At 34.8% G+C, this 13310-nt stretch overlaps 1 protein-coding gene across 2 annotated transcripts in view; it reads left to right on the forward strand.

Annotated features, from left to right (window-relative positions):
• Positions 1-789: 789 nt before the first annotated feature.
• Positions 790-13310, forward strand: part of trpc3 (transient receptor potential cation channel, subfamily C, member 3) — a 41769-nt gene continuing 29248 nt past the window's right edge. For both annotated transcript variants that reach the window (XM_042737963.1, XM_042737964.1), the window contains exon 1: positions 790-1117. In XM_042737963.1, coding sequence (XP_042593897.1) covers positions 951-1117 — 167 coding nt within the window. In that variant the 5' untranslated portion in view covers positions 790-950. The remainder of the gene's footprint in view (positions 1118-13310) is intronic.

Here is a 13310-nt window from a genome sequence, read left to right on the forward strand (position 1 = left end):
GTACACTTTTTTTCTACCACATCTTCTCCTTCCCTTCGCCTCTCTATTAATGTGCTTGGACACAGAGCTCTGTGAACAGCCAGCCTCTTTTTGCAATGACCTTTTTGTGTCTTGCCCTCCTTGTGCAAGGTGTCAATGGTCGTCTTTTGGACAACTGTCAAGTCAGCAGTCTTCCCCATGATTGTGTAGCCTACAGAACTAGACTGAGAGACCATTTAAAGGCCTTTGCAGGTGTTTTGAGTTAATTAGCTGATTAGAGTTTGGCACCAGGTGTCTTCAATATTGAAACCTTTTCACAATATTCTAATTTTTCTGAGATACTGAATTTGGGATTTTCCTTAGCTGTCAGTTATAATCATCAAAATTAAAAGAATAAAAACATTTGAAATATATCAGTCTGTGTGTAATGGATGAATATAATGTATACAAGTTTCACTTTTTGAATGGAATTAGTGAAATAAATCAACTTTTTGATGATATTCTAATTATATGACCAGCACCTGTATATATATATATATATATATATATATATATATATATATATATATATATATATATAATGATATTATGATATAAAATATTTAAAATGTATGCAAAATATATATATACATTTTTACTGAAATAATTTAGTATTATTTTAAAAACACTCAAAAACACATTCAAAACACTTTACATTTTTGTAAATTTTTCATTCTCTAATAGTGAACCCGTGTAAAATAATTAATTTAGCACACATACCCTGTGGCCTCTGCTTGTCTTGTTAATAATGAGGGCTTCTGGATGTGGGCAGGGCTGCTGGGCTCTCCTCTCGGTCTCCTGCTGTTCCCATCTCTCACGCCACACACACACAAACACACGCACACACACACACACGCCGATCCTGATGCTGGAGTCAGAGCATCACCTGCAGTGAGCAACGCTGGAGTCCCGGAGCAGCTCTCACAGCCTGGATGTCCATGAAAGGCAGAGGATCCAAATACCAGAAAAGAGTGTCGTTTTCTGAGGATGAAGATGAGCAGTGCTGGAAAGAGGAGAACGGCGGAGTGGACGCACATAACCTGAAATCCGGTCAGGGAAAGACGGTCAGGGATTCATCGGGATATTACCGGCACAACATGTGAGTGTTTATACAACTTTACAAACTCACACTAATGACTTGGATTTCATAAAGCAGTGAAATGAAACACAACGCGCAAGGACAGAATACATGATTGCATGAAAAGTGTAATAAATAAGATTTCTGTATATTTATTTGAGCTTAAAATAGGCTATACGTTTCATAGTCATCTCTTAAGTGTGTGTGTGTGTGTGTGTGTGTGTGTGTGTGTGTGTGTGTGTTTTAAATAGCCTACATTAAATATGTTGTTCCGGTTGAAATAGTCCCGTTTAACCTGTTTCTGCAAACATCTTTCATTAATAACTCGAAATGCTGAACGACGTAAAATACGGTTTATTTAAATTTTCTAATAAAAGCTGTGATATATGAACCCTGAAGCGACACCTAGTGGAAGGTCATTTCTCCACTGAAGATTAATGTGTGTGGGTTTACTGTATTTGTCTCCATAAGTGAGCTAATGTCTGTCAGAGAAAATATTTCTCACAATATATATTTTTAAACATAATATAAACAAAAAGTAATATAAGCATTAACCACCCCAGTCTTTGTTGTGTACAAATTATTAAAAGGTCATTTCTCCACTGAAAATTAATGTATGTGTGTGGGTTTACTGTATTTGTCTCCATAAGTCAAATAACTTCCATAAAATAACTTCCTCACAAAAAATATATATAAACAAAAATAAAACAAAAAAAAATTTTTTTAGTATAAGCATCAACCACCCCAGTCTTTATTGTGTACAAATTATTAGCATTTTTTTTTTTTTTTTTTTTTTTTTTTGAAAATATGTAATTCCTGGCTGAAATTAAGAAGTATAAAGTTTTCTTTTGTTGTTTTTGTTTTCAAAAGTTCATTAAAAGTATAATGTGTGAGAAAAACAAAGGAAGATCCAGGTAAATATCTAACAATATTTCCACTGTGCATCATTTCCAGTTCTGCTCCTGCTGCTGCAAAAAAAACTCGTATAAAAGCATGACATGTAGCTGATTAGTAGCAAACACTAAAATGAAATGAAATGTCCACATGATGTGTCCACTGCTGATCATTAAAATAACAACATAAATTAAAATTATTTTGTAAATAAATAAATTAATTAATACTTAACTCATGTTTAAACCCCAAAGGAAGATGTTTCTTAACAAGATTTTGACTTTTTCTCATAAAAAATATTGTGTGTGTGTGTGTGTGTGTGTGTGTGTGTGTGTGTGTGTGTGTGTGTGTGTGTGTAAAAGCCAGGTAATTTTGTAGTGTTTTTATTTTTAGTAGGTTTTTATATATAGTTTTTATCCATTTTTTATTTCAGTTTTGGTTATTTAACTATATGAAGCTGAACACAAGCTATGTATGTAAGTTGCAGAAAAAAGAAAAATGCAGCCACAAGTGAAGTACGATGCCTGTCAATTCAAATCTTGATTTATAATCTCAATGCTGATATTTACTTTTCAGGATCTACATGATAATTAATTCAGAACTGGAAATGCTCTTTCAATACATCACAATATGTCAAAATGTCCATTTGTGTGACTGATGCATCTCATTAGTGGTGGATGTGCTGTGTACATGCTGTCCAGACTCTGAAATACCCACCAGCTGTTTACGTTTCAAAGACAGCATGTTCTTTTTGAATAATGAGCTGCGTCCCTGCATAATGACAGATAGTCTTGGTCTATCTTGATTATGCACATCTATATGAAGCATTGCTGTGCATTGATGAACATGTGCACATCACAGGCACGTTTTAACATTTTAAGCATGTTTAAAACTCTCACTTTTGTACCTGATTAACAAGGAGCTGCATAATTTATGCCAATCGATCCATTTTTCACGATAATGGAGAGGGTGTTTTAATGAGAGGAATAGAAATAGCTTCAGCTCACGTTTTCTGCTTCCGCATCCATATTTTCTCTGAATGGGTTTCAACTTAACAAGGAATTTCTGATTGCTTTGGTCAAATTTATTTTTTACCACGGCTAACCTTTTACACCAGCATTATCATAAAGAATAGCTAAACATTCATATGAGCTCTGCTTTGAAAATAAAAACTGTGATTGAATGAAAATCCTCAATACAGTTCATTCTACATAATATTAGTTAGAGAATGATATACAGTATAAAACATGACTTAGGGAATTAGACAATATTTTACCATTTCAACTGATACCTTTTTGAGAATTTTTGAGAACACCAAACATTCCCCTGAAGTTCTGTATACCTTCCATAAAGAAATAACCAATTCCAATAAATATCTGGTTCAATCAAATTCAAACCTTAAAAAGTGCATGTTCTGGGAACATTCAGGGAATCATAAACAAACATTTCTCAGATGTCCTTGGAACCCAAAAATTGGTAGCTGGGTTATGTTTTAAAAGACATTATTATATTAATGCTGAAATTTGTTTTGTTGACAATATGAAATTCTTTACAAAACTAAGGGCCGGATTTGCTAAACAGGGCAAATTAACATCAGAGCACAATTCCATAAATGCGCAGATGGTAGGGGAAAATTCTCCACACATTAAAGAACACAGATGTAGTCAGATCATGTCAATAATGACCAGAGCAATCTACCAAGACCAGCGCAAATTACCGTCTGCTTTAAAGGGTTAGTTCACCCAAAAATGAAAATGAATCCATGTTTTACTCACCCTCAAGGCATCCTAAGTGTATATGACTCTTCTTTCAGATGAATCCAGTCTGAGTTATATTAAAATTTTTCCTTGCTCTTCCAAGCTTTATAATGGCATGGACGGGTGTTTTTTTCAACAGTCCAAGTAGTCTTATAAAGTGCATCCATCCATATTAAAAATATGTCTCACCTGGCTCTTCAGCGGGTGAATAAAGCCCTCCTGTAGCAAGGTGTAAAAAGTAAAAAATAAAAAATAAAAAAAAACGCATCAGTTCGCTACAGGAGGACTTTATTTGGCCACTGGAGCTGTGTGAGGCACGTTTTATTATGGATAGATGCGCTTTATTTGACTACTTTTGGACTGTTGAATAAAAACACCCACCCATGCCATTATAAAGCTTGGAAGAATTTTTAATGTAACTCTGACTGGATTCGTCTGAAAGATGAAAGTCATATACGACTAAGATGCCTTGAGGGTGAGTAAAACATGGGCTAATTTTCATTTGGGTGAACTAAGCCTTTAAAACATACTTTTAGAGACATTAAATAACGGTGCAATTTATTACAGTAATTTGACTAGTAAATTAAACTTAAACCACGTTTTGCGTGATTAACTCTTTACGTGCCAACATTTTTGAAAAAAGTTGCCAGCCACTGGCCGGCGATTTTTAATGATTTTTCACTAAAAATTTGATAGCCTTAGTATGAATATTTGAATATGCCTACACCAAAAATAAAGATCAGAGCCTCTACTTTTAAACATAAAAAAATATGTTTTATTCTAGCTTAAAGCATTCTTTTTTATCAACACTTGAATATAGGTAGGTTTCATAAAAATGTATAGTTTTGAGCAAAAAGGTGAGAAAAATCTAATTTTTATCAAAAACTACATCTGGATAACATTCAGTACGATCATCAAAGCATAAATCCAGTAAATCGCTTCCATCAACACCTCCAAAGCTTGCACAGACATACCACTTCCTGGATCAACATTTACTCCATAAATATGCAGATTTAATTTATATGCTGTCTATTGCTGATGATCAAAAAACCATTATTTTTTATATATGCATCTGTTTACCAACAAGAGACCACGCACTCGTTGCTCTTTATTTCTTGTCCTTTCTCTTTCTTCCTTTTCTTCTTCGTTCTTCTTACCGTCTTCACTGCGTGTCTTAAGATAGTAAGTGTTTTTTTACTCATGCCAAAAGACGGTTTTGCGGCTGACACAAGCTAACAAGTTTATTAAATCTTGCCATATATTCTTTAAAAAAAAAAAAAATGTGTTCGCACATGATATGTCCATCGTTAAACATGCGATATATATATATATATACTATATATATGCGTATATATATTATATAATCTATATAAATTATATAATACAATTTTGGTATTTTTTTATTTTAATTTTGTTTTTGTAACAAAAAAAAAAAAAAAAAAAAAGTAAATCAAGTGAGTTTGATTCTCATGGAATACAGGTGAAATATAATACGTTTATTCAAGATAAAAGCCTGCTGCCAAATCAATAAATGTATATAATCTAAATCTTACAAAACTGTAAAATCATCATAAAAGGCTCAACAATATAAGAATAGTTTTTGCATTGTTTGGATACTACATGCAGCAGCAAGGTTTTAAGTTAAACTTATTAATACCTTCAAGATTCAAGTCATGTTCTGTGGTTTTGCTAGTTGAGGGGTTTTAGAGGAGGCCCATCTGTCTCTGTTGCGCTTATTGATTTGGCATGGTAGAAGTGTCTGCATGGAGAGTTTTGAGTTAAATGCTTTCCCCTCCTTTCTGGCCGCTGTGAACGTGGGCGTCTGAAGCTCCAGGACCTGGTTTCTGTGTAAAATGATTTTTCGCGCTCACTAAATCCTGCGTAGAGACCGGGTCCATCTGCGCTTCCGTCACACTATAATTTCAGGCCTTTAAATTAAACAAACTCATTAGTAAATACTTACCTCATGTTTAACCCCAAAGGAAGATGTTCTTAACAAGATTTTGACTTTTCTCATAAAAAACATTGGTCGTGTGTGTGTGTGTGTGTGTGTGTGTGTGTGGGTGTGTGTGTGGTAAAAAGCCAGGTATTTTTGGTCGTGGTTTTTATTTTTAGATGGTTTTTATAGATAGTTTTTATTAATCCTTTTTATTTTCAGTTTTTGGTTATTAACTATATGAAGCTGGAACACAAGCTATGTATGTAAGTTGCAGAAAAAAGAAAAATGCAGCCACAAGTGAAGTACGATGCCTGTCAATTCAAATCTGATTTATAATCCTCAATGCTGATATTTACTTTTCAGGATCTACATGATAATTAATTCAGAACTGGAAATGCTCTTTCAATACATCACAATATGTCAAAATGTCCATTTGTGTGACTGATGCATCTCATTAGTGGTGGATGTGCTGTGTACATGCTGTCCAGACTCTGAAATACCCACAGCTGTTTACGTTTCAAAGACAGCATGTTCTTTTTGAATAAATAGAGCTGCGTCCTGCATAATGACAGATAGTCTTGGTCTATCTTGATTATGCACATCTATATGAAGCATTGCTGTGCATTGATGAACATGTGCACATCACAGGCACGTTTTAACATTTTAAGCATGTTTAAACTCTCACTTTTGTACCTGATTAACAAGGAGCTGCATAATTTATGCCAATCGATCCATTTTTCACGATAATGGAGAGGGTGTTTTAATGAGAGGAATAGAAATAGCTTCAGCTCACGTTTTCTGCTCCGCATCCATATTTTTCCTGAATGGGTTTCAACTAACAAGGAATTTCTGATTGCTTTGGTCAAATTTATTTTTTACCACGGCTAACCTTTTACAACCAGCCCCATTTATCATAATAAGAATAGCTAAACATTCATATGAGCTCTGCTTTGAAAATAAAAACTGTGATTGAATGAAAATCCTCAATACAGTTCATTCTACATAATATTAGTTAGAGAATGATATACAGTATAAAACATGACTTAGGGAATTAGACAATATTTTACCATTTCAACTGATACCTTTTTGAGAATTTTTGAGAACACCAAACATTCCCCTGAAGTTCTGTATACCTTCCATAAAGAAATAACCAATTCCATAAATATCTGGCCAATCAAATTCAAACCTTAAAAAGTGCATGTTCTGGGAACATTCAGGGAATCATAAACTAACATTTTCAGAATGTCCTTGGAACCCAAAAATTGGTAGCTGGGTTATGTTTTAAAAGACATTATTATATTAATGCTGAAATTTGTTTTGTTGACAATATGAAATTCTTTACAAAACTAAGGGCCGGATTTGCTAAACAGGGCAAATTAACATCAGAGCACAATTCAATAAATGCGCAGATGGTAGGGGAAAATTCTCCACACATTAAAGAACACAGATGTAGTCAGATCATGTCAATAATGACCAGAGCAATCTACCAAGACCACGCAAATTTACCGCCTGCTTTAAAAGGGTTAGTTCACCAAAAAAATGAAAATGAACCCATGTTTTACTCACCCTCAAGGCATCCTAAGTGTATATTACTTTCTTCTTTCAGATGAATCCAGTCTGAGTTATATTAAAATTTTTCCTTGCTCTTCCAAGCTTTATAATGGCATGGACGGGTGTTTTTTTCAACAGTCCAAGTAGTCTTATAAAGTGCATCCATCCATATTAAAAATATGTCTCACCTGGCTCCAGCGGGTGAATAAAGCCCTCCTGTAGCAAGGTGTAAAAAGTAAAAAAAAAAAAAAAAAAAAAAACGCATCAGTTCGCTACAGGAGGACTTTATTTGGCCACTGGAGCTGTGTGAGGCACGTTTTATTATGGATAGATGCGCTTTATTTGACTACTTTTGGACTGTTGAATAAAAACACCCACCCATGCCATTATAAAGCTTGGAAGAATTTTAATGTAACTCTGACTGGATTCGTCTGAAAGATGAAAGTCATATACACCCAAGATACCTTGAGGGTGAGTAAAACGTGGGCTAATTTTCATGTTGGGTGAACTAAGCCTTTAAAACATACTTTTAGAGACATTAAATAACGGTGCAATTTATTACAGTAATTTGACTAGTAAATTAAATTAAAACGTTTGCGTGATTAACTCTTTACGTGCCAACATTTTTGAAAAAAGTTGCCAGCCACTGCCGGCGATTTTAATGATTTTCACTAAAATTTGATAGCCTGTATGAATATTTGAATATGCCTACACCAAAATAAAGATCAGAGCCTCTACTTTTAAACATAAAAAAATATGTTTTATTCTAGCTTAAAGCATTCTTTTTTATCAACACTTGAATATAGGTAGGTTTCATAAAAATGTATAGTTTTGAGAGCAAAAAGGTGAGAAAAATCTAATTTTTACATCTGGATAACATTCAGTACGATCATCAAAGCATAAATCCAGTAAATCGCTTCCATCAACACCTCCAAAGCTTGCACAGACATACCACTTCCTGGATCAACATTTACTCCATAAATATGCAGATTTAATTTATATGCTGTCTATTGCTGATGATCACATTATTTTTAATATGCATCTGTTTACAAAAGAGACCACTCGTTTCTTCGTCTTTCACAAAAGACGGTTTGCGCTGACACAAGCTGTTATTAAATCTTGCCATAATTCTTTAAAAGGTGTTCCACATGATATGTCCACTGTTAAACATAATATATGTCCACAAACATGATATGTCCATATAGTATTATAGAATATATATATATATATATATATATATATATATATACATATATATATATATATATATATATATATATATATATATATATATACATATATATATATATACACACACAATATATATTATATAATATATATATATATAGATATATCTATATATATATTATTATTATATGATATATTAGTTTAAAAATGCCTAAAAAAAAAAAAAATCAAGTGAGTTTGATTCTCATGGAATACAGGTGAAATATATACGTTTAATTCAAGATAAAAGCATCTGCCAAATCAATAAAATGTAATATAAATCTTACAAATACTGTACTACATGCAGCAGGAAGTTTAAACTTATTAGTATAAATATAAGAGTATATTATGGAGTATATCAAATATAAATTTTTGGATACTACATGCAGCAGGAAGTTTAAACTTATTAATACCTTCAAGATTCAAGTCATGTTCTGTGTTTTGCTAGTTGAGGGGTTTTAGAGGAGGCCAATCTCTTTGCGCTTATTGAATTGGCATGGTAGAAGTGTCTGCATGGAGAGTTTTGAGTTAAATGCTTCCCCTCCTTTCTGGCCTCTGGTGACGTGGGCGTCTGAAGCTCCAGGGACCTGGGCTGTGTAAAATGAATTTTCGCGCTCAAGTAAATCCTGCAGTAGAGACCGGGTCCATCTCGCTTCACACTATAATTTCAGCCTTTAAATTAAACAAACTCATTCTGTGTTCATTTACTCCCTAATTTATCACCAGGTAATGCATGTAGTAAATTTGTGCTGAAGTTCTTTGATGTCTTGAATGAGTTGTTTTTATAAGAGTACACATTAATACAATTTAATTTGCCTGTGGGTTTTCATTTCTGATTCTATTTTCATGTGTTTATGATTTTTGCTGACACTGTGTTTTTCATTAAGGATTATATTGTATTAAAGCAGATTAGTTTGGGTGTCAGTCAAAGGTTTGTTTAATTTAATACAGCATGAATATGGCTCAGTAAACAGGTGGATTTTAATACAAGGGAGTTTAAAGGGATAGTTCATCCAAAAATTAAAATTCTTTGATTAATTACTCACCCTCATGTCATTCCAAACCTGTAAGACCTTCGTTCATCTTTGGAACACAAATTAAGATATTTATAATTAAGATAAATGTGTAAAATGTCATAATATGTGTAAAATATCCTTTTTAAATTAATATTTTCATTTATAATCTTGAATGTGTTAAATATATATTAACATTTTCCAGCCATGCTTTGCTCTTAAGTATTTGAAACCAGATATTGCTCTCTGTGAGTGCAGTCTCTATAAAATTATTATTATTAAAAAATAAAAAATAAAAAAAAAATCAGAAAATTCATGGATCAGAATGTGAGAAACTCCTCTCAGAATAAGTTTTGCAATTAGGACAAAGTTTCAGTGTCAAATTCTCAACCAATAGACCGTTCACAAAGACCCGCCCTCCTTAGTTACTGTTGCCATTACCGACAAACAATGCGCTCCCACACCAGAGATCGTCTTACTATAAGGAGATGAGAGGGTCTGTATTACTTACTATCGGAGAAAGCATAACAGCTAACTTGTACAACATGTCCCTTAATAACCAATCACATTACAGCCTTGACGTCAATGAATTTCAGTCAGAGTTGTGCGACACTCAGTTGTCATTTACGGATACCATAGGAATGAATGAAAAATGTCATAAGCTGAATCCCACCTGCCGCAAAAAGTCAGTGACTTCTCTTATAAAATGGCATTCTTTTTTAGTATTAAACTCTAAAAATAGTTCAATCCAAAAGTATTATTTAGTGTAAAACATGTTAAGGATTTGCAGATAGGCAGTCATATATGATAAGCCGTTTTCTCTAAAAAGCTGTTTATTCAGTGTAGTGAAGCCTCTCCTCCATTGACATCCATTTAAAAAAAAACGTCCTCTGGTCTCCTTTCCCATAGCCATTAAGCTTTTTCGGCTAATGGTTGCAGGCTTGCCTTCTAGTGGCTTTGCTCACACTACACTTCATGTTCTCACACAGTCAAAAATACATCGCAGAGCAAAGAGGAGACTGACAACACACCGACAGAGAAGACAGAGCAGGTCTCAGGACTCTCAGCTTTTAAAATGTAATTTTTAAAGAAATTCAAACAATAAATACCATTTTGTGGCTCTTTAATGTGTCGTGACAGTTCACTATTGCCTCAGTTCAAACACGTGAACCGATCGTCTTTTCATATTTATGTAAAGCACGAAATGAACATGAATAAACATCAGAAAGTATTTTAACCACAGAACACACCATTTTTTTAAGTTTAAAGGGGTCCTATATGCTCTTTTACAAAGTCTTGATTTTGGGGGTGTACTAGAACAGGTGTGGTGAACTCCAGTCCTGGAGAGCCGCAGCCCTGCAGAGTTAAGCTCTGACCCTAATTAAAACTCACCTGCCTGTAGCTTCCTATTTACTGTTCAGAACTTGATTAGCTTGTTCAGGTGTGTTTGATTAGGGTTGAAGCAAAACTCTGCAGGGCTGCAGCTCTACAGGACCAACGTTCGCCACCCCTGTACTAGAACAGGGTTCCGGGTTTGATGAAGGCCTGCCTTCTGAAAAACGAAATGTGATGTGATTGATTAGCTGTCCCAGTGCGTTGTGATTAGCGAACAGCTTAGACGGTGTTTCAGTACTGCCCTGCCCCTTGCCAATGCAGCAAGTTTCCTCTGCTCCAGTATAGTAAGGATGGTGTCAATATTGCCATATAAATTTGAGCTGGATTCAGACCCCGAGAATATTGAACAAGAGGATCGCACAGAAACTTTGCATGCATGGATACTACAAGACATACAAGAGTGTTAACCTTATTTTTTTATTTTATTTTTTTGGCTAAACCACGTTTCAGATATGAAGTCAACAACTGCTTAAAAGAATTTTACTCTATCGCTTTGTTTTATCCAACGGGGGCGTCCCGAGGCTCGAAAGGTGTAAATCAGCACAGTGATTGACGCAACCAATAAAATCTTTCAAATCAGCTGTGGGGTGGAGTTTCCACTTTACTGGATTGGTAGAAAAAAATGTGCATGCGTGTCATGTGCCTGTCTGTCAATGGGAAGAAGTCACACACTATTTTGGAGCTCCCACCCACACATCTCCAGTGTTTACCATAGACTTACACTCTATTTGCGGTGGCATATATATATATATATATATATATATATATATATATGCAGATTCATTCTCTGCCAACAGGCACAAACGCTGGAGTGGTAGAGATAGAGGTTTCCACGGTAAAGGCTGTACACAAAGCAGCGCTCCGCTCACAAACGCTACTTTATTAGACATTACATGCAAGATGTAAGGAAAATGACGTCCAAAATTTTCTGAAGACAGCTGGTTTCCTTCAGAAATACTGTGATATAAAAACACCTGCACCGGGTTTCGATTTTGAAATGTGCAGTGCTCATGTTTATTCAACGAAGTCAAAGCCTTTTGGAAAATCTGTTTGTGGCGGTCAGTTTTGACATTGTGGCAATCAATGTAATCAATGTATGAGAAACCCTGTAGTCTCATAATTGAAGTGTAAATTCTGCAGATTTCATCATTGTTCAGTATTGTACTGTCAGCAATTTACAAAAATGTTTTCATAATTGTAACATACATATTTACACACATAATTATTCACGTGCATGTGTAATAACTTGCGAAAACTTCACGCTACAGCGGCACTTCTTCTTCATCGCCGTGTTGTCTGATGCACTCAACCAAGCATTCTAACCACGACCTCACCCCTCCCCATCCCCAAATCATTTGAATTTCCATAGGCGGGAATTATTTTAATGATATTCTAATGGGCCATTTTAAGACATCACAAAACCTGGAAAAAAATGCTGTAGTCCAAATGAGCCGTTCATTGTAGTTCTTGAAAAGGGATTGTAGCAAATTAGCTCAAAAGGGAAATGTACTGTATATAAATGATTACAATTGAATATGATTAATTACAATTATTTATATGAGCTGCCAGTAGTAACTGTAGCAGGATTAAATTGCCATCATTGAAAACAGATGAGCGCACCTCACATGTGCATATACAGGTGCATCTCAATAAATTAGAATGACGTGGAAAAGTTCATTTATTTCAGTAATTCAACTCAAATTGTGAAACTTGTGTATTAAATCAATTCAATGCACACAGACTGAAGTAGTTTAAGTCTTTGGTTCTTTTAATTGTGATGATTTTGGCTCACTTTTAACAAAAATTCCACCAATTCACTATCTCAACAAATTAGAATATGGTGAAATGCCAACCAGCTAATCAACTCAAAACACATGCAAAGTTTTCCTGAGCCTTCAAAATGGTCTCTCAGTTTGGTTCACTAGGCTACACAATCATTGGGAAGACCGCTGATCTGACAGTTGTACAGAAGACAATCATTGACACCCTTCACAAGGAGGGTAAACCACAAACATTCATTGCCAAAGAAGCTGGCTGTTCACAGAGTGCTGTATCCAGAAAGTTAACAGAAAGCTGAGTGGAAGGAAAAAGTGTGGAAGAAAAAGACAGAACCGCAGCCTTATAAGGATTGTCAAGCAAAATCGATTCAAGAATTTGAGTGAAATCCACAAGGAATGGACTGAGGCTGGGGTCAAGGCATCAAGAGACCCCACACACAGACGTTTCAAGGAATTTGGCTGCAGTTGTCATATTCCTCTTGTTAACCCACTCCTGAACCATAGACTACGTCAGAGGCGTCTTACCTGGGCTAAGGAGAAGAAGAACTGGACTGTTGCCCAGTGGTCCAAAGTCCTCTTTTTAAGATGAGATCAAGTTCTGTACTTCATTTTGGAAACCAAGCTCCTAGAGTCTGGAGGAAGGGTGGAGAAGCTCATAGCCCA

This window comes from Cyprinus carpio, chromosome B14 (assembly GCF_018340385.1).
Source record: "Cyprinus carpio isolate SPL01 chromosome B14, ASM1834038v1, whole genome shotgun sequence".
Lineage (NCBI taxonomy): Eukaryota > Metazoa > Chordata > Actinopteri > Cypriniformes > Cyprinidae > Cyprinus > Cyprinus carpio.